The sequence below is a fragment of the Anser cygnoides genome, chromosome 5 (genome assembly GCF_040182565.1).
Source record: "Anser cygnoides isolate HZ-2024a breed goose chromosome 5, Taihu_goose_T2T_genome, whole genome shotgun sequence".
In the NCBI taxonomy this organism is placed as follows: Eukaryota; Metazoa; Chordata; class Aves; order Anseriformes; family Anatidae; genus Anser; species Anser cygnoides.
The window spans coordinates 1,632,843-1,659,674 of NC_089877.1; the positions used below are offsets into that span (position 1 = coordinate 1,632,843).

Below are 26,832 nucleotides of genomic sequence, written 5' to 3' on the forward strand. Positions count from 1 at the left end.
TAAGAGATGGCACAATTTATGTAGTTATGACATGGGGGCTTTTTGTCTCGTAAATGTCATGTTAGTTTATATTTTATGAACAATAAACCACATTCCACTTATTTGCATTTGCCCACACTGCAACTCAATGACTGCTCAGCTAATTAAAACAACAACAAAAAAAGAATAAGGAGACAAAGATCAAAGAATACAGGCTTTCTTTTTACATATACACTGTTTATAATAAATCATTATGCAGTGAATAGAAGTAATCTCAAACATCTTCTGGGCAAATACCGAAAGAATCAGAGGACAATATTTTGATTACTTCACATGCTTTGGTACACTGTCTTTCAAGCACCAGCTCTCAGTAATCCAGTTTTACACTACCTATGATCATTAGTCTACCACGAAAAAGTGAACAGCATAACAACACAATGTATTCTGCATAATAATCTGTACCACATAAAAGCAGAATTTGTCTAAGTGAATGAAGTAAACAAGATGTTGCCTTTCAGAAGCAACATAAAGGACTTTTATTAACTTATTTACAAAGAAGTGAATAACAAAGCAATTTAATTGCCTAGCAAAACTCCAAGAAAGAGGATTGTGCCCTTTGTTGTATAAACACCTCGATTCATTTCTTAGTCCGGAGCACAGGAAATCTCAGTTCCTCGCAAACTCTGCTGACACTGGTAGGAAAATGGAAAACATTACCGAGACCTGTAGAGGCTGCCAGGGCGGCTACTGCCACACCAGCTCCAGCCTCCGCTTCCTGTTCTCTCACCAGTCACACCCAGATAAGGATCCCCTGTCTAACCAGATAAAAGAACAAACTGGATGGTGCAGAGAGTTCAGGAAGCGACACATGACACTACGTTACCCCAGGTGGGTTTGGACTTTCTGTGATACACGAGTGCTCTCCTACTGTCATACCTGGATAGTGCTCAACACCACTCTGTGCAGGGCAAAGAACCACAGCACTGAAGCCACAGCCATACTTTAACTCACACAGTTGCTTTCCAAGGAGCCTCGTTTCCCAGATAGTTTCTGACGGTTATGGCATTTGCAAATCTCTGTCCGAACTTGATCAGTGTACTTCTTGCCAAGCTTCATGTCCCGCCCATGACAAGGCTGCAAAGCCTCATATAAAGTAAGCGGCCTTGATAGTCTCACTCCCCAAGCTGATTTGCAAAATATTGCTTCCCCTTCTCCTTTCAAACGAGCCCCTGTGGTGTGAAACCAAAGGGGCCCATCAGGCAAATTACCTCATGCTTTCATGTAGTGCCAAGAACTACACCTCCTGTTATGAGACAAGACATATTTCATGACAGGAGGTTAGTCAGAGGGCTGTATGCTTTAGTAATGGAAAGCTTTCCCCACTACCAAAAGTCTATTTACTTCTGCAAATAACTCAGAGAAAAATAATAATATTGTGGTCATGAAAAAAAAAGTTTTTCTTCTAAAGAAGTCACCCACAAGAAAAGGCAATGTTTATTTTGCCTATTTAGTTTCTCACTGCTTGGTTAGCTGGGAAACGTGTCACTTTGTTTTGTGTGTATGTGGGTGGCAGGGAAAAGTTATTTCCTCACAAGGATATATGAGGTTACTGGGCAGCTGACTGTCCATTGGTTTTGGAAGTATGTTTGGGGATGGAAAAAATTTGAGATGTAAGTTAACTCTAGGAAATATTTGGAAATTCTCAAGTAGTTTTTCAGACGATTGAGAAGAACAAAAACAACAACAACAAAAAAAATCAATCCACATTTCTACTGCGACTGAAAAGGTAAGATAGCAACGAATTTAAAGAGCAACATATTAAAAACATTGAGACATGTAGTACATACATGTACACCTGTAAGGACACCAAACAAAAACGAGTAGGAAAAGTGTATTTTTGCAGGCAAAAATTAAGAGTATTTGCACTGACAAATACTGAATGAAGGAAACAAAGATCAACAACAACAACAACCCACAACAACTAACTTAACTTCTACATATCCCAGGAAACTCGAAACCTGGAACAGTTTTGCATTAAGCTGTATTTCAGAAAACACGCAAGTTAAATTCATTCTGGTGGAGGAGTATGGGCTGCTGTCTAACTCGTGTTGGTTAATCTGCATCAGTTGGATTAGAGCAGTCTCAGAGAGACACTGCTGCCTCAGAGGCAAGTTTTGCAGACACTCCCCATTTAAAATGAAGTTAAAATGAATGTAGGTTTGGCTGTGAAAGCGAAGCCCCTCCTTAAGGTCTCCCTTCAGCAGAGGCCCAAGTTAATGAATAGACAGAGTGTGAAAGTTTATTACTGAATAATTTAATTACAGTAACTTTTAAATTAAATCATACAAAACTTTTGAAGTTATAATCCATTCAGAAATACAAAAACAATACTCCCACTGCACACAACCCTATGTCAGAAAGTATTAATTCCAGTCTCCATACCCCTTCAAAGCCCTGTAATCTTTAATTGCAACATGTACAGGCATGGATTCGTTTCATACAAGGACATAAACAGGGCATGTCAGTAAGTTTTCATTAATATGTGACAGGGAGAGAAAAGTACATGGGTATGTATGAATAGATCATTATCTCAGTCATGTTAGTCAGTCTTGCCCACTGTTTGTCACCCTTGCAGGCTTTATATTTATATATCTAGAAGAGTTTGAAGGGCTCTCAATAGCCATACCCAGGGAAATTGCAGACTTTCTTTCAAAACAACCAGAAAAAAAACACCCCCACAAAAAAATATACACTTAGCATCTAGCATTACACAAAACCTCCTAAAATGCCTTTTGAAAAAATTCCAGAAAGAAAATACAAGAGACAATACAGGTAAGAGAGCCAAGATCTCAAACATTTAAAGTTGAAAACCGCAATTTATAAACACACCAAATAAAACATCCTCCTCCCCTTCCTTTTATCTTCGCTGAAGAAGATTGACATGGAGAATTAATACAATTTCTCCCCAAGTACACAGAAATTCTCACTGAGATTAGAGAAACTTGCATTCACAGAGAATGCTTAACTGTGTTTATTATTAATGCTTCAGCAATTTGACACTGACAATAATTCAGTTTTATCATTACAAACACCATAAGGACTGAGTATTTGCATGTGTGTTATTTTTGTTTACTCTGGAATCTTATTTTACTTTTTTTAATATGAGCACAAAATCTCCTTCTACAGGTCTTTTAATACTAGGATATATAAAACCCCCTTGTTTCTGAACCTGAAAGTTTATTTTCGTCTCTTTAAAAGACAAAAAGATATAGGGCAAGCCTTTCTTCACAGCTTACCTTCGGTACTCGTTTTCTTGGTAAAGTTAAATTGATGTAATTATTAAAGATGAAATTTGATGATTTTGCTGAACAAAGATCATTATTTTCTCCATTTCGCTTGTCCCCAGCATCTGTTCAGAAAAAAAAAATCATACAAGGTGTGGGGTGACTTTTTAAAAGAGGAAGAGAAACACCAAGGAATGGACATGACTTAGGCTGTCATCCTTATAAGAGGATGACCTGATACATTAACTTAATGATTTCAAGCAACAGTTATCCAACTGCTTCTGTTCTCTGAAACCACCAACGGCCTCCAAAACCCTGGTCTCCCATCAAGTTTTTCCCCTCTTTCCTTTTCTAGGGGCAAGGTAACTATTGCAGACACGTTCACGTGCCAGAATCACTCAGCTGGGAAGGGGCTCTTGGCTCAGAAGCAGTGCCTGTGAGCAGCCTCTATGAAGTGCTCCCATTCCCCATACCTGGGAGAACTCGGTGCCGTCTGGATTCAGCTTACCTACTGCCTGCAGAGGTGTGCCCCTGAAAAGCTCGTAAAACTTGGAGAGGTACATGACCATACTGAGCTTGTCGGGCTCCCCAGCTGATCCCACCTCCTTCCCTGTAGTCACAGGGGGGATCCCAAATTCCCGCTCAGCAACATCAAATGCCAGTTGGTTGTTTTTGACAACGTCTTCTTCATTCAGAGCATCAAAGTCTCTGTAGGGAGAACACACCGGCATCAGCGGCCGTTTGCTGCCTGCTGACCTTAGAAACACACAGCGCTTCCTTGCGTGTTGGAGGGGTGCAGGACAGCACCACGAGAGAGGGCATGGGTGTTTCACCAGGTCAAAGCTACAGAGTCTAAAAGTAAGAGCATCAATATGAGTTTTCTTATGAAAAAGCGTAGCTTTACCAAAAGGGTCATTTAAAAGCTATTTCACGGGACAGGATTTTGATGTAGTCTCAGAAAAAAGGATTCCCTTATTTATGAAAAAAAACAATTCCTCCTCTGAAGTGCTAATAAACCTCTTTACTCTCCAAATACAGCTGTGCTACTACAAATTTCACCTGTTAGCAATTGGTTCTTCAGTTTTTATTAGTTCTATAAAGCACCAAAAGCCATGAGTAGTAAATTTACACTAGCATTTTAGAAAACAAACGTGATATACGTGTGTGCATGTACACACACGCAGGCACTACATTTCTTTTTAAGGCATTACACACACAGTTTGAACGAGGAGCTCCTGTCTACGTCAACCAGATTTATTAGTGCACTAAATAAGTATCACACATCTGGAACTGCATTACCCATTCTCTAATCCATTTTCTATGGGACTTATTTTAAGACTCCAATCCCTTGAACAGCTTCCAAAATTCATGATTAAAATAAACACGTGAATAAAGTACAAAGCTCCAGGCAGGGTAGTTTCTCTCTCCTCATAAGGAGTGTGAGCTTTTGAACCCCCCAAAGAATCTCTCTCTTCCCACCACCCCTCAGGCCTGCTTCTGGAGCCAGGGGGTGCAGGCAGCCCTCTGCCCCAGCACTGCCTCCTGCCGGGCCTGCCTGGCTCTCATCTGGCCAAGTCCTTCAGCAGTCCCGTTTAACACAAAAAGCCAATGAGACCAAACACAATGTTAATAAAACAGCAGGATGTCTGTTAGCTCAGGAAGATAAATCTATCAGCTTTCTAGAAAGCATTGTTTAAGAGGCATACTTTCCACACACAAAGATCAATTTGCTTTCTACACTCTGTCTTCTGTGGCAACAAAACCATTCATAACCCTCATTTTTTAAAAATAACCTGAGGAAGAAAAAAATAAAGAAAACAACCAAGAAAATTTTCTTACAGGGCTAGCACGTCCGCACGTCCTCAGGCAAAGCTATACAAAGAAGTACCCTGGGCATCATTCCTTTTTTTTTTTTCATCCCACACACTATCATACCTCATGAAAAAGTTCAATAATTTCTTTCATTTATCCACTGTAAAGGGAGGCTGACAATAATTCATCCACAAGTCCTAAATCTGTGGGTGACTAACCTATATAGGAAGGCAAGAAAATGCATCCAGTGCATTTTGGAGACCCGGGACAGGACAGAAGAGTGGCCTCGCTATAGATATCATCAAGCAGGCCCAGTAACCCACTGCCAGCAATGGCCATTCCTGCCATCTGTTACACATCAACCCTCCTGTATCTAACTGAAAAACCTTGGAAAACATTCATATATAAGAAGTCAGGCCTTGTACAGTGAGGACCCCTGAATCACAGTAAAAGGGCAGATGCTGGCACAGGTTCAATCCCTAAAGCAGTTAATTTTCAAGGGCCGTCCCTTGTTGCACAGCACTCTTCTGGATAGAGAGCTGTGCAAAGCTGCCACTTCCCACGGCACCTCTGCGGCCCAAGGTTTGTCTACACTACTATTGTCGCAACCACTACAGCTCGTCAAGGACAACTCATTTAAGACTCATCCAGGTATTTTTGGAACTCATGACAGTGCCATTATGGCTGTGGTTTTAAGCATACCCTAAACAACAGTCTTCAGGGACCTAGGAATACAATTCTCACATTCTGCAAGCATTGCAATTTTTGTTTTAAATAGCCATGTGACTCCCACAAACATGATCAAAAGTCATAAGGTTCAAAGCCTTCCTGGCTTTTTAAAAGCATATATATTTCATTTTAAATGGCATGCAAGGACATGCACAGAAAAAAAAAAAAGGCAAAGCAAAACCAACCCCATTTTCCTGTCCCCCAAAGCCAGTCATGGGTGTGCATTCCCTTGCAAAAAAACAAACAACTGAAGGAAACTGTAGACTGTCATTGTTATTCTGGCTGCTCTTACACTATACTTCGTTGAATACTTAATATACACTACACTTAACAAAATCTACAGATGCCACTTACATGAGGTCAGGTCTGAAGTGATGGATAATTGCACACAGTGCAAGGCCACTTTTCCAGGAGGTAGTCAGGTCTGTGACGCTAACATTACGGTACCCTTCTGTCTGTTTCTGACACCAGGTCAACAGCTTGTTAGGCCGAATATCCGACTCTGCAGTTAGTTGAGATCAAACATTTCAATCAGTTTTTTTATGCTCAGAAAACTCCAAATATTAAGCCACACAAACATGAGATGTCACATACCATGTCTTGAGAGATTCACAGATCTTCTAATGGAGCTTACTCTTTCAAGAGGACATTGCTGTAACTCATTGGTAACAAATAACTGTCTCACCTACAAATAAAAGTGATTTGTAACACAACATCAGAATTGCTTGGAGGAAGAAAAAAGATAATTTCCTTCTAGGTTAACTTTATCAACAGATGGATCTGAACTAAGGAATCTCCTGAAGATCTTGTTTATGCACTACTTGTGGCTGTATATCTCGTGGGAAAATCAAAAACAAAAACAAACACAAAAGAACAGGCATCTGTGATTTTACAAACAAGCCTTTTAAGCACTGACCTGGTGAGGTCGAACACAGCTTGAGTTCAAGTTCGGGTATCTTGTTCCTGGGTCAATGGTATACTGGTCAAAGTTCTTGTTAATATTTTCAGGTGTAGTCTGAGGCAAGAGTCGATAAATGCTTTCTCTTATAAAGAAAAAAGATGCAAAAGATAGTGATTATAACATATTTATTATTTTATGAGTATCTTATTTTTTTGCAGTTACCTGAACCTTTATTTTGAATTCTGCCAGGACAAGCATCATGCACTACACGTATAATGCATCCACACCATTTCTTATCCCTGCTCAGCAAGAGAAGGATGCCAGACAGAAAAAGGACAACAAAAAGACAGACTTAGAACTTATACCCATATTTTCCTGAGGCAGGAAGAGAGCAAGAAGAAGAGAAAGAAGAAAAATTTAAAAGGAGGTTACATCATACAGTCATCTGCTTTTGCTTTAACCTTCACCCAAGGAGTAACTTCTTTACCACATAACAGCACTAAATTCTACAATTCCTATAACCACCACAGCCTTTTTTATTATGCTGTTCAATTTCCCATTTGGGACTATGCTGTGTTTGAGTCATCCCACACGCTTCTATCTTAAAACTCCTCAAAGAACTGTACTTAGTAATGCTCCTACTTGCATTACCACAACCATGACTATTTCTACTGCGTATCTGCCCCTAAAACAGCAGGGCAGCTGCCGTAAGGACCCAAGTCAGCAACTTCAACCACTGACCAATGGCCACACCAGGATTACTGGTGTAGTTAACAACAGGATTTTGCTCTGTTCAAAAAGACATTACACAGAGAAGCTTATGATTTGGCATTAAAGCAATTCATCTTTGCCACGTATTTATCAATCAAAATAAAGAGGGTGCCAATTGCTAAAATGTAAAGTTAAAATGACAGATACCATTTATGAAGGTCATTGGTTTTAAAGTATTTGTTTATACATGTTTCAGGAAAAAACATTTTTTTCCTAATTAAAAATACAGGTGCTGAGATGGTTGACGGATTAGTGCTTGACAAATAGCTTTGATTTTTTCCACTCAAGTATTATACTTAATTCTAGTCATTCACAATTTAAATTAGTGATTTAGGCCCACATCACACACATTGCTCAATCTCTGTATCAGTGTTCAGGAGCTTACAAAACAACAGCCTAGCGCCATCGTAAATTGTTAGTAACCTAAAAGAAAAGGTAATTTCAACCCGATGCCATTGCAGGGAAGCAAAATATTTCTCCTATTGGCATTTCATCTTCCACTGCCTTCTACCAACACTACAGCTCCTGAAAATGCTTTGAAAGCAACAGAGAAGACAAAGGCAGTACTCACCGTTCAGCAAGGATTTCTAATGGGGGTTTTCCTTGAGCCCAGCTCCGCACCATCCATACAGTATCAAAAGCAGCTAAGAAGCCTCTTGCACAGCCAGTACCCATTGGCCAGAAGGGCTGTAAGAAGCATTTACATTTTAGTTCCTTGTATTTCTTGACGTCTTATTGCAAAAGTAACTTGCCATGTGAATTTGGAGCCTAGGGTTTCATACTGTCTTAGAAAAGCAGGCCAGAAAGAGTTAAAATAAAATCTAACCAACTCTTTTAGTTTTTAGAGGTTTCTCTCCTTCGTGTCTTATTTAAGAAAATACTTTAAAAATATGCTATATTTAAAAACAAGTTTCTTAACTTCATAAGGTAAAGGCTGGGGAAAAAAAAAGACTCTGAATAATCAAAAATCAGTTAAGCTAAAAAAAAGGGGAGGGGAAGGAAGGGAGAATGCTTTTCTTTTCATCTCCTAATGTTGATTTTAACTGATCTTTTCAAACACTTCAGGATGTCACCGTGAGTAAAAGAAATATATATACATTAGCTGTAACATACACTTTTCACTTCAGAAAGAGAACGTATTGAGGCAAAAAGACTGCAGTAAAATTTGGATTAAGTTTTTCCCTCTGATTGAAGTCAGGAGAGTTACGCCATGCACCCAAGCTGAGGACACACAGCTCATAGTTTTCAGACAGAAATAAAACTTGGATAAAGCAAAAAAATCTCAGCCAGAGACTGCCAGCCAAGCATTAGTTATGACATGAACTACGGCAAAGAGAAGAGAAAAAATCCTATTCCAAAGAAGGTACCATTGTTTCAGAACATGTAAGAGAAAATAAAGTTTATTTTGCAAGAAAGAAAGAATGCCTAGATTTTAAAAACAAAGAAAAAACACTATTTGGAAGATACCCCTAAATATACCTCAAGTAAACTATCTCCAACAAGTGCCACCAGGAGCTGATGTCTGTGCCTCTCTCTCACCAGTGCAGCATTCTCAGATGCATACATAGAGGTAAAATCAAACATTGCTACGTCTGGTTGCCCATAGTGATTAATTGCAAAATCCAAGGATGGCAGCTGGTAGTTGGTTGCAAAGTCAGCAGCTTCTCGGGCATAGGACAGCAAATTGCTCTGGTTCACGTTGTCTCCACAGAGGAGCAATTCAGTATCAATATAGTCCTGCAAAACAGAGGCATGCTGAATTAGATACTCCAACTATCCTCTCTGAATTGCAGCATTGAAGTCTCGTAGCATCAGAGTGGCAACTGTACATCTCCTGGTATAGAGAACCAAGGGAAATTTGTTATCATCTCTGAGAAGTTAGTACACAAACACAGGTTATTGTACTACCCCAAACAGGAACTCTCTATGCCAATACTGAAAAGCACCTTTATTTACAATAAAAGACGATAGAACCTCCCAGCTCCTCGACTACGGGTTATTTTCATAACTTCTGTGCTATCAAAAGATGTTATCACCATCACCACAGTGCTTCTTCCTGTGTGTGTGCACCCCACATATGAAACCACATGGGAGCAGAAATACCTACATACTGATGTAATAACATGTTGGTCTCAGCCTGAAGGCTTGACTTAATATTTCAGTAACACCACATTTTAACATGGACTATGGAAGTTTTTCTGCTCTTCTGTTTGGGGCTGTTGGTTTTTGTTTTGTTTTTTTTCCAGACAGTGTGGTAAAGGACCCTGCCTTTACAGGTCATTCTACTTAAAGCCAACAATTATTAATAAGGCAGTTTCTATTTACAGCTTAATTGTGGATGAGACCCTAATCGCAGGGATGATGCCACAGAACTGCTGTTAGCCCAGCTGTCTTTAGGCAGATTGTTTTCTTCACTCAGACATGAGTGGCTCAGGGAAACAACTTGCAAGGCCACAGCCCTTCCTCCCCAAACTTCTCACAGCTCTCATGAGGCTATGCCTACCTACAGGCACCAGCCCTTCAACCCCAGAGGCCACCTACTGCTCTCCCATCACCTCTGGGGTGGCCGTCCTTCACCTCTCCCAGCCTGGCTGCTCTATCCTGGAAGCTGGCATCCTCCAAAAATACTGAAAATTGTGGCACCGAGTTAAGTGGTCCCATCAGAAAGAAACCTTTTGATAGCTCCCTACAAACACTTCCTCTGGGAAATTATACTTGACTGTTTTGGCAACATCTTACTTTGCAAGAAAAATTGACTACTACTGCATTTCCTGGAAGAGAAATTTAAACAGTGCCAAAACACTTTCTAGAAACAACAGAAAACAACCTCCCCATCTTAGAGAAGGGAAAAAAAATAAAAGGAAAAAAATGCTTTTCAAAAGGCCTCAGAAATTCCCAAGTACTTTTGAAAGTTCAGAACATTGTATTTATGGACTCTATGATGTTTCATCAACTTTGGAGAATTGGCATTTTAGCCTTGTGTGGATCTTAACACTTCCTTGTTTGCCTCATGAACACTGGACACAGCTGTGCTAGGTTAACCTTTAAATAAATGAGTTTTTTATTTTCTGGTGTGATGACCACACCATGCATTTCCAAGATCCCATTTCGGTCAGTTTCAGAACTGACAAATTTAGGAAGTATCATTTTCAGTTCTCTACAGAAACTTTGTGCTGCCTGAGGGGAAAAAAAAATGTCACTCAACGGAGTAAGATCTAAGTGATCTGAGCTTTAATTAAGTGGCCTAGTAAGTCTATAAACACCTTCTACAACATGTGGCAACATTTATGCAGATGTTCACACTTAGTCTGTGCCAAGTAACTAAAGTGAGGTTTTACCCAGTATTTTTACATACCTTAATAATCACTCCTTTGTCCAGAAGACTCTGTTTTTTTGCTGTCATCACAAAATAATGAGTGCTATCTTTGTAGTAAACAATATTCTCTAGGTCAATTCCTGAAAGATAACACATTTGTTATGAAGTACAATGCATTTTCTGTGACATTTACTAACAACGTGACTGATGCCCACAAATTCCTTCTTGGGATACATTCATTTTCCCAAGGATATTGGTCTTAACCCCCAGGAGTTTATCCCCACATAATTTAAAGGTATTTGGCATCCTACTAAGAAATAGTTAACTGCAACCTTACTAATCTTCTGAGGTAGAAAAGGAGAGTAAAGGAAACAACATGCTTTGTAGGTTGCTAGAGCTTTGGCATTGGCTCTAACTAGGAGTTTGAGTGTCAGTTATAACAACAAAACTAACAGATCAGTTGTAAATCAAGAATGGAGTTGCTTGTACTGCCAGTAGGTACATCTGTTCTGAAACCCCTTTTCATACAGCTATATTTCACAGTTTATATTTTAAGTATCTATGGCAGACTCCCATCTAGTTCTTTCCAGTTTATCAGACTTACACATCAAAAAGCAAGAACAAACTCCTCCCAGAAGGGCAAAGCCCTTTTCACAGGGTTTAAAGCTGTTCAGTATGTGAACAGATATAAACAAAACAAACTAAGTCTTAAGGGAAAACTGTGGTCACTGAAAACGCTCTTCTAAAGTTGGACATCGCTGACGTTTTTACAGTTGAGAAGAATTTAAAAATTATAACAAGCTATGATGTGGCAATACCCAAGCTAAAAAAAATGCTACTGTACCATAAACAGACACCTCCCTTGGCAGCATTCTGACATCATTAGCATTTTATTACTTGCTTTTAAATAAAATATATCCAAATTAATGCTAATAGGAATGGGAGGGTGGGCCTGCAGATAAAGACTTCCTCTACTGTCTCTTATATTTATTTGTCAAAAAAATGAGGATCCACCCACCCGTTTCCTCTTTAAGGTCCTGGAAGAACTTCTGATTGAAGATGAAAGCAACACCACTAATTTCTTCTACCTTGGCTTCTGCAGTTGTATTTCTGTTTATAAAATTGGCAGTGATAGCTATAGCCAGCTTTCCACGAAACTCCTTTCTCCTAAAACCTGGTAAGAAAAGAAAATAACTAAAAACACTGGAAACTTCACATCAGACTTCGAGGCAGCATCAGTTGAAGGCAACTCAGTCTACTCCAACACTTAATCAAACAACATACAATCAGCACATTTTGTTTTTCCTCCAAAATTCTCTTGAATGCAAGAATTTTCTCCCCAACCCCAGCTGCAAAAGTAGAGCTGTACCGTATTCAACATAGTCTTGTTGAAAAAACAAACAAACAAAAAACAACCATTGAGGTTGGGAGGTGAACTATGGGAAGAAGTTGAACATAAGTTAAGTACAAATGATGACTAAAAAACCAAACAAACTGGAAATAGTGAAGTAAATTTAATGGGGGGGAACATTTTTACATGCTAAATAACAAGTGGATTTTTTTGTTAGATAGGTGGTAAACATTGTATGAAAAAACATGCAAGAAACCAGTAGTTAAAAGCAGCAGAGAAAAATCTGAAAAAATAGAAACCTCTATAACAGTGCTTAGCTGTACATGCTACTAACTAATGTGGCTTTTCAAAGATTGAGGGTTGAAAAGTATTCAGTGCTTTAACTTTTATTTCTAATGCGAGCAGTTCAATGTGAAATTACGTGCATTCTCACTCCATCCTAGTTAGCTTCCCTTCCCAAAAATGCCTGCTAAGCAGTAATCTTGCAATTTCACATTCAGTTTTTCGTTCTGTGTATTCTCCTTATCCTTAAGTAAATTGTGAAGTAGAACAGGGGGTCCTTAGAGTATTTTTAGCCAATTGCAGATGGCTTTTCAGAGAATATGCACATTTTCTAATAAGAAATCAATCACCTATAAAATTTTTTCTTCGTGCTTTTTGGTAAGTTTTCGTTATTTCATTGGGATAAATTTAACATGAAAATACTGGCTTCTGTATGTAAACAATCTTTAGTGCACCAAATAGTATATTGTGTTTGGCAGACATAAAAATAAACAGACAAACTATGAAACTAACAAAAAAGGGAAATGGTATATTTAGTGACCTGAAACTAACGTGGATATAATTAAAGCTACAAGGAAGGTATATAATTAGATAAACAAGTTTGTTCATGTGATACAAGAGCAGCTTAACCAGAGTCTCACTAACAAAGACAGCTCAGGCGGTCCAAATTCTCAGCAATGGCTCAAGCTCATGGAGGACATGGTTTTGTGTTTTTTTTTCCCCTTACAGTAATTTATTATCTTTGCAAATTGTTTCCAAAGTAGCTGCTTCTGAGGTTAAATCATCTTTACACAAGACTAATACCTGTGATGCCTTCATTAAAGCTGTCACCTTTTGGTCTTTAGATAGAACATGCAGTGGAAATATATGGCACAATAGTAAAGATAATGCATTTTGTCAGCCCCCTTCAAGTTAAATCATCATGTAATTACTTAACATTGAAGCAAGGCAATGGCATCATGATATATTTTCAAGGCAATACAGATGGTTTTGAGGATCAGTAATGATATTTAGGTGATTATTCTGAAGATAAGTAGAAGGTAGCACATTAAAAACTAGTTTTCACAGATATTGGTGTATTGAAAGGCAGCCTGTTACTTTTCGTTCTCGTCTGACTTTCAGGTCTTCCAATGTACCCTACAAGAAAAAATTAGTATGGCTAAAAGCACACATTCACATACCCTCTAATGTGTTCCTGCGGCCATCTGCACCAATAACAACATCAAATTCATACTCTGACAAAGGGTGATCCACAGGGAGAAATTCAGCCCTCCAACCTATCTCTAAAAACATAAAGAATAATATTTATTCATTCTTCAGGAATACAGTAGAGAAGTGTTTTCAGAGTTTGAAGAATGGGCATCAGGATAAATGGTCCATTTCTATTCAAACGGACTCGTGTTCTGCCTCAGATCAGTGCAGGGAAGTTCTGCTGCAGTCAAAGCTATGTTCATGCTGTATTAAGCAAGGCGTCAAGCTCGTAAGCTGACAACAAAAAAGAGGCCTTTATTTGGATCACCTAATGCACTAAACTTCCTTTAAAACTGATATTACCAGACTATACATAAAACACTTAATTCTCACAGAATGTCCCCCACAATGACCCTATTAGGACTGTAAACATGTATAATAACACTAAGAACTGGGCTTTAAAAGAAGAAAAAGAGCATCCTATTCTTAATAATTTTAATTCTGTCTTCTAAATGCAAATTAACAGAAACATACTAATGCAGCTAAATTTAATCTTTGTATTAACACAAAACATTGTCTGAAAATGTTTGTATTGCCCTATTTAAAAAAAGCTATATAATATGCTTTAACGACTTATAACATTTTGTTTGTTCTACCATTGCTACATGAACATTTACAGATAAATAGCATAGTATTTTAACGAAGTAATTAATAAATCTGTTGCTACTACTCCCTAAATTCTAATTGAGAGAGATTTTTCTTTATTTCATAAAAAAAATCTGCATAAGATGGCTGATAAGACTCTGTGCTGCAGTGGGACTATATTGAATGTGAAAGCAAAATGAGACCCTGAGAGCTTAATCCATTTTCAATAACTATATTATCAATCAAGAATTGTTTTTGCAAGATACCACCACAAAACCAGACCAGACTCCCTACAAAGCCTCAAACACCTGCCAGAAAGCGTAGTGCAAAACCTCAACTTTTCAAGTTGGATCGTATTTTAAGAATTATCAGAGCACTGTCACAATGATACTTATCATGCCTACAATTGCATGTAGCAAACTTCGCTAAATAAGAAGGGCAAAAGATTCCCATTTCTTTATGCAGAATTCAACTATCTTGAGTGATTTCACATGAGACCTGACATAAAAAGAAGTTCTGTGTACAGAATCACATTATGATAAACAATACTTTGATTTTCTTGATCTTCAGGAGGTTCCAGGACTTTCACAAATTCTAGATTCACATGAATTTCAACTCCTAAAATAAGTGCAACTTTGAAGAGGATAAGTTGAAGTTGTCGAATACCTGCAAACAGTGAGAAGCAAAGATGTATTTAATATATAAGCAAGCACAGCTCATCAAGTTGATACTCATTGTTAAGAAAAGTATATAGCATTATTTCCTATATTGTGATGAATTCAAGTATAGCGATTGCCACAGGATGTTCTCTTCTGTCTCAGTTTCCTCTTCCAACACAGTCTCATAGGTAATAAAACTCACTTCTGTGATTTTCATAAGCTTTTTTTGTTTAGAGCTTGCCTTCTTAAGGATATTTAAAGGATCTGCATACCCAATACACTGACCATTTTAAGATTGAAAATTTTTACAGCACATAAAAATATTTCCCTGTAAAATATCACACTTCTTTCCTCATTAGATTAAGGGGTGCATCTATCTTTAACATACCAGAATGAATATCAAGATTCTTCATACAGTGGTAATAAAAACCTACTGTTTAGCAATTCCAGTCTAACAAGCTGCTCCATAAGATTGTCATTTGTCCAACTGCCATTTTGCTTGAGACTTTTTTTACTTTAATGAGACTTGTTTTTAAGAAAAAAAGTCTCCTTTTTTTTTTTTCCTCCTCTTTTCTCAATGTGCATACATGTTTAAGGCAGATGAGCTTTCTGCCAAGTCATGAAAGTTTCCATTAATCTGATCTCTGTGCTCCTCTTATCTGAACGGGGTCCATGCCCTCAAATACTTACTGATGTGATCAATAGATCCTGCACAGAATTTCCCATAAAATTTCTTTGCTCCCAGTCCCCGGAGGTCATGGATTGTAAATGGCCAGAGATGCAACACATTGTTTCTTGAAAAAGTGTCCCGCTTCTCCACGACGACGACTTTGGCTCCAAGGAAGGCAAGTTCTATGGCAGTCCGCAAGCCACATGGGCCACCTCCAATAATTAAACACTACCAAAGAAAAGAGGGAGTTTTACACAAAGTTTAGTACTGATTTCCAAATAACTTCTAACTTATCTTATTCGTATGACTTGGTATTCAGTCGGACTTATGCTACCAAGAGTGTCTTCAAGTCAACTATTTAAATCAAACATCCAAATTTGTTCACGAGATGTGCAGACAGTTTATGAAAGAGGATAAACTGTTCTTCACGCAGACACGAGATCATCCAACAAAAAGATATAACAAATGACACTACAGAAAGCCAAACACCTTTTAGCATCTGCTTGTACATTTCTAACTCAGATTTAGCATTTCAAAAGTGCTTGCAGTAAACAGGATTACACCTACATAAAAGGGAATGGAAATAAGTGATCTTGGTGCAGGCTTTATTTTATTATTTTTTTTAAAGAGGGAATTGGTGCACAATTGCTGGAGTTGCTAGATAAGCTAGCAGTTTTATGTCATTAGTTACTCTCTCCTTAGAGCGAGGGAGCATCCTGAATGTAAGAGCTTAGTTCAGCCACTGCTGTAAGGCAGGGCATGTCAAGAGAAGTCAGCAGACTTCACCAGAAGCGAAGAACTCAGCATGCCTTACTCCATTTCACACAGTGGATCCTTACCTTCAGGAAGATCATGTTTGTTTCAGGAGTTTAAGTCTAAGTTTGGGCATCCTCAGAAGAGCAACTTAAACTACTACAGAGAATTCTCACTTAAGTTTTAGCTGAGAACTGTAACTTTTCACTGATTAATAAGCAAAGGATTTCCAGAAAGTAACCAATTTAAATCCAAACATATCTAATGTTTACATTTTCCTGACTGATCACTAAAAATTTAGTGGAAACAGTCTTAGAAGATGGACAACACCCGCTCCCCCTACCCCTACCCCACCCCACTCCCCATAAAGCACACAGGCTACACAAAACCTACACCCGTTCCAGTAACAGGCTTGGGCCAGGGAGAGACGAGGTGGGCACAAGCTGAGGGGTGAGCTCTGGCTACCAGGCTGAGCCATGCTGCGTTGCAAATCCGAGGCCGTTATCTCAGAGCCCAGATATGCTCCTGTGCACCCAGCACACAAAGCTAGACGATTACAGTTTCCAAGCAAGCACAGACTGTACCTGGAGGCTCATTAGATACAAGTCTGGTTCCCATTACATTTCTTTCATAAAATGGGATCATTTATTTATCTTGGTTTGTTCATTTGTTTTCAAGTTTAATATCTTAAAAATTATCTGGTACTGACTTTTGTCCAACCAAATTGTAAAAGCCTTGAATTAAAAATGTTTTTTAATTCAATAATGTAAAGAACTCAAGTTCCTGATAAAAGAAAAGCTTCTGCAAGGTGCTTTTGTTGTGCTTTAAGCAAGTGTCTTGTTAACTAGTTATTTAATAAGTCAAAGCTAGGTTGTCGCATTAGCCGTGTCCTTGGCTTTCTTCCTCTTAAAAGAGTGTATTTGATTCATAATTCCAGAAGACTTCTCACTGCATGCTAAGTAGTAAGGAAACATCAACAGATGCAATTATATAAAGGAGGAAAATAGAGTGCAGATGTTACCCTGACTGAAGAAGAGGATTGCTGGTGGAGCCTGGGTAAGCTCCTTCTGAACATACTTGTTGTGATTAACATGGGAACTTCGTGTTCTGACAAGCGACTGCCTTCACAGCTACACAAATTTCCAGCAATGTTTAGCAAGCACTTGGAAACATTTTAAAAATAAAGACCATACATGGTTTGATAAGGGCTTTTTTTTTTTTTTTCCTTTTTTTTGGCCAATGAAGTGTATTACATATAAATAAATGCAACTTATTTTCTTTAAAGCAGTCTTTTGAGATTTAGTCATAGTGGACCTTGCCAAGTAATAAAACCCACACAGAAAGTATTGCTCGTTCCTCCTGGTAATCTACATCATGGTATGTTAAAATTTAAAGAGGATTCTGCCCTCTCCCCTCCTCCTATCATCATTGACAAAGTACCTTCCTAATTGCCTAGAAACACTGTGAAAAATGGTTGTGTATTTGTCATCACATCCATGGTTACCTACCATAAACATCTTTATGTATCTCAGAAGTATTTGTTCTTTATTAGGGATGCTTCCTGCTGATGTAGAGCTTACATTTGGCACTTTGTGATTTTTCTTGAAGCTTTTGGGGTCAAAGCCAGAAGAAAACTGTTGCAAAGGTAATGCCTACTGTGCTCATGCACCTACCTTTATTGCATAGGGAGAGGGGCCATACCACCAGCCAGTCCCTGCCCTTCCTCTCCAGCTCTCCACTTGCAAATTAAGTCACAGTTTCTCTGTCCTGTCTTGTAATCAGCCTAGAATAGCTTTGTATTTTCAGCTCCTGTTTCCCCAGTCTTCAGTTCATCAGGGGCTGCTTCTGAAATTAAATTCTTGCAATTTAACACAGAGCAATATCCTTCCTGACAAGTGACATCACGTAAGCAAGTCTGAAATGATCAATCCTGACATCTAACGAACACACTGAAACAAATGCCAACAGTTTCTTGACATTCCTATCACCATTTGCAGGTCAGCTGTCTTTTAATGGTGCCAGATCACCTCCAAAAAAGGTAAAGGTTAACTTGACTTTTCAAACTGTCTTCTGCAAATTAATCAAAGTAACAGTGACTGAAGGGAACTGATGAGGAGCTTTTGTATAATTTGTGTTCATACTGGAAACAAAGAGAGAAAGACTTGTATAGATTACAGGGCATCTTTTCCCAGAATGAGATCACAACCAGACTTCTGTGACCTGCCTGAAAAATCAGTATCGCATTGGATGTTAAATACTGTTTTACTACTGAGAGTATGTCATGTAGTACAAGGTAACAGTAGTGGCAGAAGACCTATATACTATGAAGTTTCAGTGAGAAAAGTGTGATTTTCTGCTTGCAAATGTATGGAAATACTCCCTGTCAAATGAGAAGCTTCATTAAATTTAATATCTTCCCCAAGAACAGGGCTTACATTAGAAGACAAGAGCAGGTGAAGGTACAGAAAGAATAAATGAGAAGGGAGAAAACAACATGGTTACTCATTATGTAACAGATTAAAGTACTGATTTAAAAATGCCTAGTTTCCTCCTTTATCCTGTATGAAAATAATGTATTCTTTGCACATATTTCTCTCAAAGATCTGATAAATGTTTAAAATATTGAACACAGCCTCTTGAAGAGGAAATGCACGCACTGAGAAAGGGAGCCAGCCGTGACAAAGACCCTAGCCTTGCCACAGCCCAGCACCGTGCCCAGGGGTTCCCAGCCCAAGGGAGGAAAGGTGGGCACCACACACACCCTGCGCGCACTGCATCAGCGGCTCCCCCCGTTCAGTCACCCCAGCACCTTGTCCGCACAAGGAGCAGGTAGAGTTACGTGTATTGGATTCCCTGCACCAGCTGTCTAGTCCAGGCACACGGTAGCTGTCTGCATGGAGCAGACTACCCATAAGCACTAACTCCTGAAGGCAACCATCAACACAATCGCTTTTCATGACAATTTAATGCGAGCTAAACTCACCTACACTTCTTACAAATATCCTGGGTATGAATTATACGGATTACTGATACGACAAATGCAACAATGAACATTATACAATTATGATATGAATTATCAAACCAGCATGCCCATTTACTTACGAGTTAAATTTCTACTAGAGCATTTCTAGAATATTGGTTACAAAATTCCCACTGAAGAGCTCTAATACAAATTTACAGACCAGTAACAGCTGCCTGGTGACAAACTTAGGCCTATTTCAGTTTAACATTATAAATTTTAAGTAAGCCATAGAAATTCTTGTATTTAATAATGAAACACTAGCAAGCACATGTTTATTTTATAAAACTTGACTACGTAAGCTGCTGAGTTTCTATAGTACTGTTAAAAAGTACTGCATTTTTCTGTAAAGCATAAAGCATGGATTGTTTTCCAGGCTCAATTAAAAGGTATCAGAAAGTTTCCCATATAATATGAACACATACAAGATGTGCTAAGTCTCAAGTTTGATTCTCCTCAAAGAAGGTCAGTCTGACAATTAGGGATGCTGCTTGCTCTCTCTCAGTGTGTTTTAGGATGACAGTACCTGAAAAGCCTCCAACAAATGTTTCGACACTGTGTAAGAGCATGTAGTGCTGAGCCTAATGACAGCATGAGTTACCTCTTCAAAGGCAGAATGACTTGTGTGCCAGGCACAGGTTTTTAGTATGATCTCCCATATATTACGTACAAAATAATGACTTACGAAATGGGAGGGGAGGAAAAGGAAAGAGGAAGGATGAGGAGTAGGGGCCTCTTGCATCCCCTCCCGTCCCCCACTACTAAATCCTCAGCCTGAGAATCCAGGCACCTATATCCCATTCTGGAAAAACCATATGCAGCTCAACAGCTGAGAATTTGCAGAATGCCTCCCTCCATCGGTTTTCACGCAGTAAAGCGAGCTTAAAGAAACAACAGATTTTGAGAGAAAGGAGGGAGAGAGCAAGAATAGTAACGTTATGTTCAAAAACAAAAACTACACCAACACTTCAGAGTGAGCTATCCAGTCACAAAAATCTCCCCCACATCAATCTACATAGTTCACAGTCAAGGAATCTACCAGTTGGTAGCAGTATGTGGGTGGGGGAACACAACCAAACAGCATCTCTTTGCACAGTTAAGAACAGACAGAACCCAGTGTAGCTCAATACATTACATTCATATTATCCAACTCCATTACATTCATATTATCCAACTCCATTACATTCATATTATCCAACTCCATTACATTCATATTATCCAACTCCAAATCCCTCATTCCTCTCCTGCCTGAGGTACCCAAACACTAAATTAGTTCTGGAAAATAAACCAGTGCTTCATTATAACCCCTCTCCCACCCTTCCTGAACGTATTCCTGAGAAGAAGATGGAAGTTACAGTCACACCAGGAACTCAGAATTTTCTCATTTCTACCTTCCAGCTAGTCAGAGGTGAAAAAGAAGAGATTAATTTGGGCCTGAGTTCAACTGCAGCTTGATAGACACAGAGAGTCCTTTTGTTCCAAGACACACCAGTCAGAAGCACCACTTCCACTCTTCAGTAGAAATGTACGCACATGCTAGCAAGAAACTAGTGAAAATCTTCCACCTAAATTATTTAACTTCTTTTAACTTATCTGTAATATTTACCCAAATCACCATTTGGAAAGCAAAACCCCTAGGGAAAGACCTTGCTGCTAGAAACGGGCACCAAGGGGGGCCTTTCCCCACACACCTTGAAGCCACTGGCTGGTGCCACAGGTGCCCCCAGCAGCCACGGCCCCCACGCAGTGAACGGAGGCTCTGCCCGTCCCCAGTGGGGTCTCAGGCGCGTTCACTGCTGCCGAGAGCAGGTCTGGGACCTCACATGGCCTCGGCCTTCGTGCAACATCAAAGATGCCAGGGATGTATTGAGGATTACTTTGACTGACTCCCCAGGATTACATGCTACATGGATTTGAGCAAGTGTTTATTCATGATAGAGCTAAATGGGATGCAACATGAGATAGCCATGAAATTTAATGAAACAACACATTTTCTGGATCAGCAATGACTGTTTCCTTGGAAAGGCTCCAAAGAGAAACAGCTGCATAAGCATCTAAGGCAGTTGGCTACCAGAAGCTACAGCAGGAAGCTCTCTCCACCACAACACTTTTCACTTCATCCGCTTCACTAGATAGGAAAACGCTTCAGGCAAAAATAGGCCTGCTCAGTAGGACATTTCTGACTTACAGTTCATCTCACATTTGTAGTCTCAGATTTTATCACATAAATTTGTTGACAGCCACTGGATACAAAAGTGCACTCAAACACACCCTGAATCTACTGAATAGTCAATAGAGTTTTTAAAATTTGAGACATTATAATTCAAGTCACTTAAAATTTTATATACCACTTAGACAACATTAAGAGTCGAGAACTAAAGCTTTATGAAAAACAAACAGGTTAAGCTCACTTAGGTATGATGCATATAGGCATGATGTGTTTTGTCAGTCTAAACCATTGAGCCTAGTCTCACTGCAGCCCTGGTCAACCAAAGCATTTCAAAATGTGGTTGCTCCCCTAAATCCAACAACCCTATTCAGTTACTCACTGCTTCTCTAGACAAAGACCCCCAGACAAAATGCTTGCCGTCTCCCTTTCTACATGCCAGCCCAGACACCGGCACCAGCAAAGGCCACGCTGCTGTAGAAGCTCAGGTACCAGGCGCGTTACAGCGATGCAAGCGTGGAGCTCTCAGCAGTCCCATGCCCTGCATTGCCAGAGATGCTTGCACTCGTTGCCTGTTGCCCAACTCGTGGAACACTGCCATACCTATACAACTGATTTTACTAAAAGGCAACAGAACGTGACTCTATCAATAACAGCAATGATAACTGTAGATAAAGATGGCTGATTTGGAACGCGTAGATTGGACTAGATATATAGCATATAGTCCTATATATAGAAGATGACAGCGCAATGATAAAATAATTATTTTCTTTGTTTTTTTGAGAAACAGGACAGATATCAAACCCCAAATTTCTGTGATTTACAGATCTATACTACATGCAAACATTAAAGGAAAAAAAAATCACTCTTCCATCAAAGTAAATGGGGAGTGTAGGAGCTAATTAAACCTGCCCTACAAAAATTAACATTAACCTTACTAATGTTATAAGGAGCTCGTAAAACATAGCATGATAGAGGAAAATACCCTTTTAAAGACTTTTTCATTTAACAAAAATAATATTTAGTTACACGTACTTTAATGACAGGTCCTAATTCTCCAAAGGGTTATATGAGCACTATATTTAAATGCACTACAGATATTTCCAAAATCTACCTTAAAAATACTGTTAAGACTAGCTGGATCTTGCTGAACAGACGTTTTTGGACACCACAGAAATACCACTGTTGGGGTAGTTCAAAGGCAGCTGGGAACAGCAAGGCTTGTGCACCTCTGATTGCAACCAACCACAGCAACAAAACCTCGGCCCGGCCCAGGAAGCCCAATGTCGCTATCCATTTCTGCTTTCAATCCCCCCAGTATTTTCTTCTCTCTACCCTCAGCTGAGCACTTCATAAATACACAGTTCTGTTGACTTCTGCCAAAAGCACTTGTATCAGTCAGTAACTGGCAAAAATGGAGATGCTGCTATCTTTTTCCTTAAAAGACTGCGATGTGGATTGGAAGCTACCTGATCAAGGCTGATTTGGGGCAGAGCTCTCTCCCTCAGTGCTGCGCCCTGCAGTTGCTGCACTTGTAGTTGGACACGGTGCAGCCCAGGGATCAGAGGAACTATCTTGATTGCTCAACATTTTTCTTTGGACAAAATGCCAGACATGAAACATTAGAACATTTTTTGCATTCATTTGGCTCATCTTTACGAGGATTTTTGAAAGATAAGCTTCTGCATGGAAAAAAAACACATGCCTTCATTTTTCCTGGACGAATTCAGACATGCTTGTCCATCCACCCTCTCTGTCTCTAGGATATACGTACTAATATTAGATTTGTGCATAAAAACCTGTTCATAGTTTGAAATTAAAACAATGGTATGAAAGACATCTGAAACTTATAGCCTGCTATGCAACACACTACTGAGAGTCTACATGCATTCAGTTTACTGGAATTTCAAAAGTTGCTTCACTGATGCAACAAAGCTGACAGGACTTTGTTTTATGGAGCTATTCTGAAGAGCTCTCTCAGGACGCCTTGGTTGTATTTAAGTATCTTGACTTTATCTCAGAGCTTTTATAACAATTTACAAAAAATAAATTAAAAACCAAACGCAGCTGTTGACATGACACAAAAAAGTATCTCTAGAAACTTTCACTTCCCCACCAAGACACTTAAGAGTTTCTGAAGAAAACCTGCATATCATCTGACAAGAAACCTTATACTGTTTTTAATAAAAGGATTACATACCTGAAGTCAGGCAAGTGTTTTAATCCAAAAATTTCCTCAGATTTTTGCACAAAATAAACCCCTAACATCCTTTGGAATTAAGAGTGTATTTGCTGTTTTCTCACCTGTATTTCTCTGTAATCAAAACAGGGGAAAAAAGGAAAAAAAATAAAAAGAGGAAGAGGTGGCTTTCCTTTCTTTTCTGGCAACTTTGGCTAGTTGCTTAAACAGTCAGAATGAAAACAAGATAAACCTTGCAGAAAGAACATTGTCTGACTATCCTGGACACGAATACAGTTCACAGCATTTACATACCCTGCCATTTTTGTAGGTTTACGCTTGTAACATTGAGATAATACTTTAAGGCTATCTTTAAAAATGTCAGAAAAAAATATGAATCTAGAAACAGAGAACTGGAGAACACAGATAAGAAGTGGAGGCACCAACAGCCTCACTCCGGTGCACAGCAAAGACTTCAGCAGAGACCAACTCTTCGAGTCCTGCGAGCCTTGTGAGCACAGACACTAGTGAGATTGATAGCAAAAGAACAAGATGAATCCTCTACATGGTTTCAGAGTTGGGGCTTAATGAACCGTCCTGACCAGCCACTAGATGACTTGTCTACAGACCCAGAGGAATGGACTTCTCATGCTTGATGGCATCCAAAGCATGCACACAAGTTGGTCAGCAACCATGTAGCTTTGCTGCAGGATGAAGTTGGCAATATACTTAAACGACAAAACAAAAACGACAAAACAAAAACGACAAAACAAAAACGACAAAACAAAAACGACAAAACAAAAACGACAAAACAAAAACGACAAAACAAAAACGACAAAACAAAAACGACAAAACAAAAACGACAAAACAAAAACGACAAAACAAAAACGACAAAACAAAAACGACAAAACAAAAACGACAAAACAAAAACGACAAAACAAAAACGACAAAACAAAAACGACAAAACAAAAACGACAAAACAAAAACGACAAAACAAAAACGACAAACGCTAGTCTCGTTTGTCTACAGAGCTGAAATATTACACTGAACCTATACATATATTTTTTTTGACTAAACAACAACTGCAACAATCTATGAAATCAGCTAAGCTTCAGCTTCAAAAATGGCTTTTTGATGCAAGTGGTAAGCCAAGTTATTTCACAGAATATTTTAAAATATGTTCTAAAATTCATTTTTATATTAGGCAAGTTATTAACCAAAACCCAATTAAGACCTGGCTTTCAGAAGCCAGGACTGGGTAAATAAGCTCACAAAGGAACCATTAGGTCTGGGTTAGAATCCACATTTATTTACTTATTTTTAAAGGGCTGAATCATTTAATTCCATCATTTCTAACTTTCCTAAGCAGAATGACTGTACAGCAGTGTATGGCAGCTCCAGGTAAGCACAAAATGTAAAGCTCTAAAAGTAGCCAGCAATTCTGGGTTCCTAGAGCCTATTTTCTTTCAAGTCATCATCATGCAGTCTTCAAAGACCTTCATTTTCCAGTGCTAGCACTCACAGCCACTTAATTAGTAAAGCTAAATACTGCTTTAACTGGTCACTTGCACATGCCAATTTATCATAGGTAAACAATGCTTTTTTATGTTTTTATTTACAATTTGCAAACACTAGGAACTGATCAACCACCAGCAATGCTTAGCACTGTATTACCTGACGGTGTCGACAAGGCAGATGGACTGGAACAGTTTGCGGAATTAGAAAATACATCCTTACCGTAACAACTTTTAGGAGAGTTTCCAATAGCACAGAACATTGACAGCACTCACGCAGAAGCTACGAACCACCCTGGTGGCAGGATATACACCACAAAAATTAGGTTTTGCCACCCCTAGTTTTTATTTCCAGAATGTCTTTAGCTAAAACCAAAGGCCCATAACAGGGCTTATTACTGAAGGAAGGAGCCTTGCAATATAAAATATTTAAAAGGTGAAAAAATATGAACAGGTATAGGCCTTGAAGCGAGGGGCAGAGTTGAAGACACGACACTTGGCAGCAAATGGCACCTCATGAGGTCTAAAAGTCTGTTTTACACCAGCAGCCAGTACAACAGAAGGGGGGAACAACACGCAGAGCAGACTGGTGTTTGTTTACACAGCTACTTATTAATAACTGTTTTCACACTCGAGTCTGGGTGACGTGCAGACAGCAGCACCTGCCTGAGCAGCACCTGCTTCGCTTGTTCCGCTGCTCCTGGTGCTGCCCAGCCACGGCCTGCCTGCGCCAGCCACCACGACCCTACCATCACAGCAGCCCGCACTTGTTGGGAAAGGCTTCCCGCCATGCGCAGCTACTTCCCATCCCACTGCAAACAGATAAACAAACCAAAAATGACCTGCGAGAAACGCCTTTGCCTTCTACCCAGCACTCGCTGATCAGCATAACTTGTTATGAATGGTTTGGGTGTGGAGCCCTGGGCAGGAAGTTCACTGCCATCCACTGGCATGTTTTCTAATCTCAGCTCAGTTTCCCACGGGGCGTTTTTTTATCTGCACTGTAAATCCAGCAGGGGTGGCAGGGAGCACAGGCAGGAAGGACAGTGGGCACTGCCCATGGAGGGGAGCATTTGCTGTTGCACAGGTCCTTTTAGAGCTGCTCTTGTAACCCATTCAGAGAGGCAGTGGCAGTCAGCAGCATGACACTAATTCTAAGTGTGGCATAACCACGTTTCCTTCTAAATTTGGATCTTAGTCAAATGAACAAATCCAGAGAGTGATGCAAGATGAGCCAGGCAGTATCTCTTGGTCAGTTTCTTTGGCAGAAACAGGCATGACCTTGGGAAACACAAACTGTTCTCCAGTACTGAAATAGGAGCAGCAAACATCCAGGGCAAAACGCAAGTTTTGCAAAGCCAATCCAAACTGATCTAGAAGCATTAGCTGGACTATTAGAGAAGGTGAGTCACGTAACACTTCGGTTGTACCCTAAGTAACTGTAGCAGCGTGCTTCGGGTCTTCTTTAACACAGGTAAGTGAAGGTAGCTAAGCTTCTCCCCAGGCCACGCCCTCTAAGCTCAAACTTCCTGCTCTAATTTATCTGCCGCTTGCCTACAACATGTACTCCAAATTGGGCAAAATATTTTAGCTGGGGAGAGACCTGCACC

At 39.4% G+C, this 26,832-nt stretch overlaps 1 protein-coding gene across 3 annotated transcripts in view; it reads right to left on the reverse strand.

Moving 5' to 3' along the window:
• MICAL2 (microtubule associated monooxygenase, calponin and LIM domain containing 2) overlaps positions 1–26,832 on the reverse strand; it is a 161,188-nt gene that overhangs the window by 65,451 nt on the left and 68,905 nt on the right. For all 3 annotated transcript variants that reach the window (XM_048070101.2, XM_048070085.2, XM_066998101.1), the window contains 12 exons: positions 15,611–15,818; positions 14,811–14,927; positions 13,607–13,708; positions 11,811–11,966; positions 10,832–10,932; positions 8,956–9,213; positions 8,048–8,163; positions 6,721–6,847; positions 6,399–6,489; positions 6,159–6,306; positions 3,772–3,971; positions 3,276–3,388 (listed from right to left, as the gene is read on the reverse strand). In XM_048070101.2, coding sequence (XP_047926058.1) covers positions 3,276–3,388; positions 3,772–3,971; positions 6,159–6,306; positions 6,399–6,489; positions 6,721–6,847; positions 8,048–8,163; positions 8,956–9,213; positions 10,832–10,932; positions 11,811–11,966; positions 13,607–13,708; positions 14,811–14,927; positions 15,611–15,818 — 1,737 coding nt within the window. The remainder of the gene's footprint in view (positions 1–3,275; positions 3,389–3,771; positions 3,972–6,158; positions 6,307–6,398; positions 6,490–6,720; positions 6,848–8,047; positions 8,164–8,955; positions 9,214–10,831; positions 10,933–11,810; positions 11,967–13,606; positions 13,709–14,810; positions 14,928–15,610; positions 15,819–26,832) is intronic.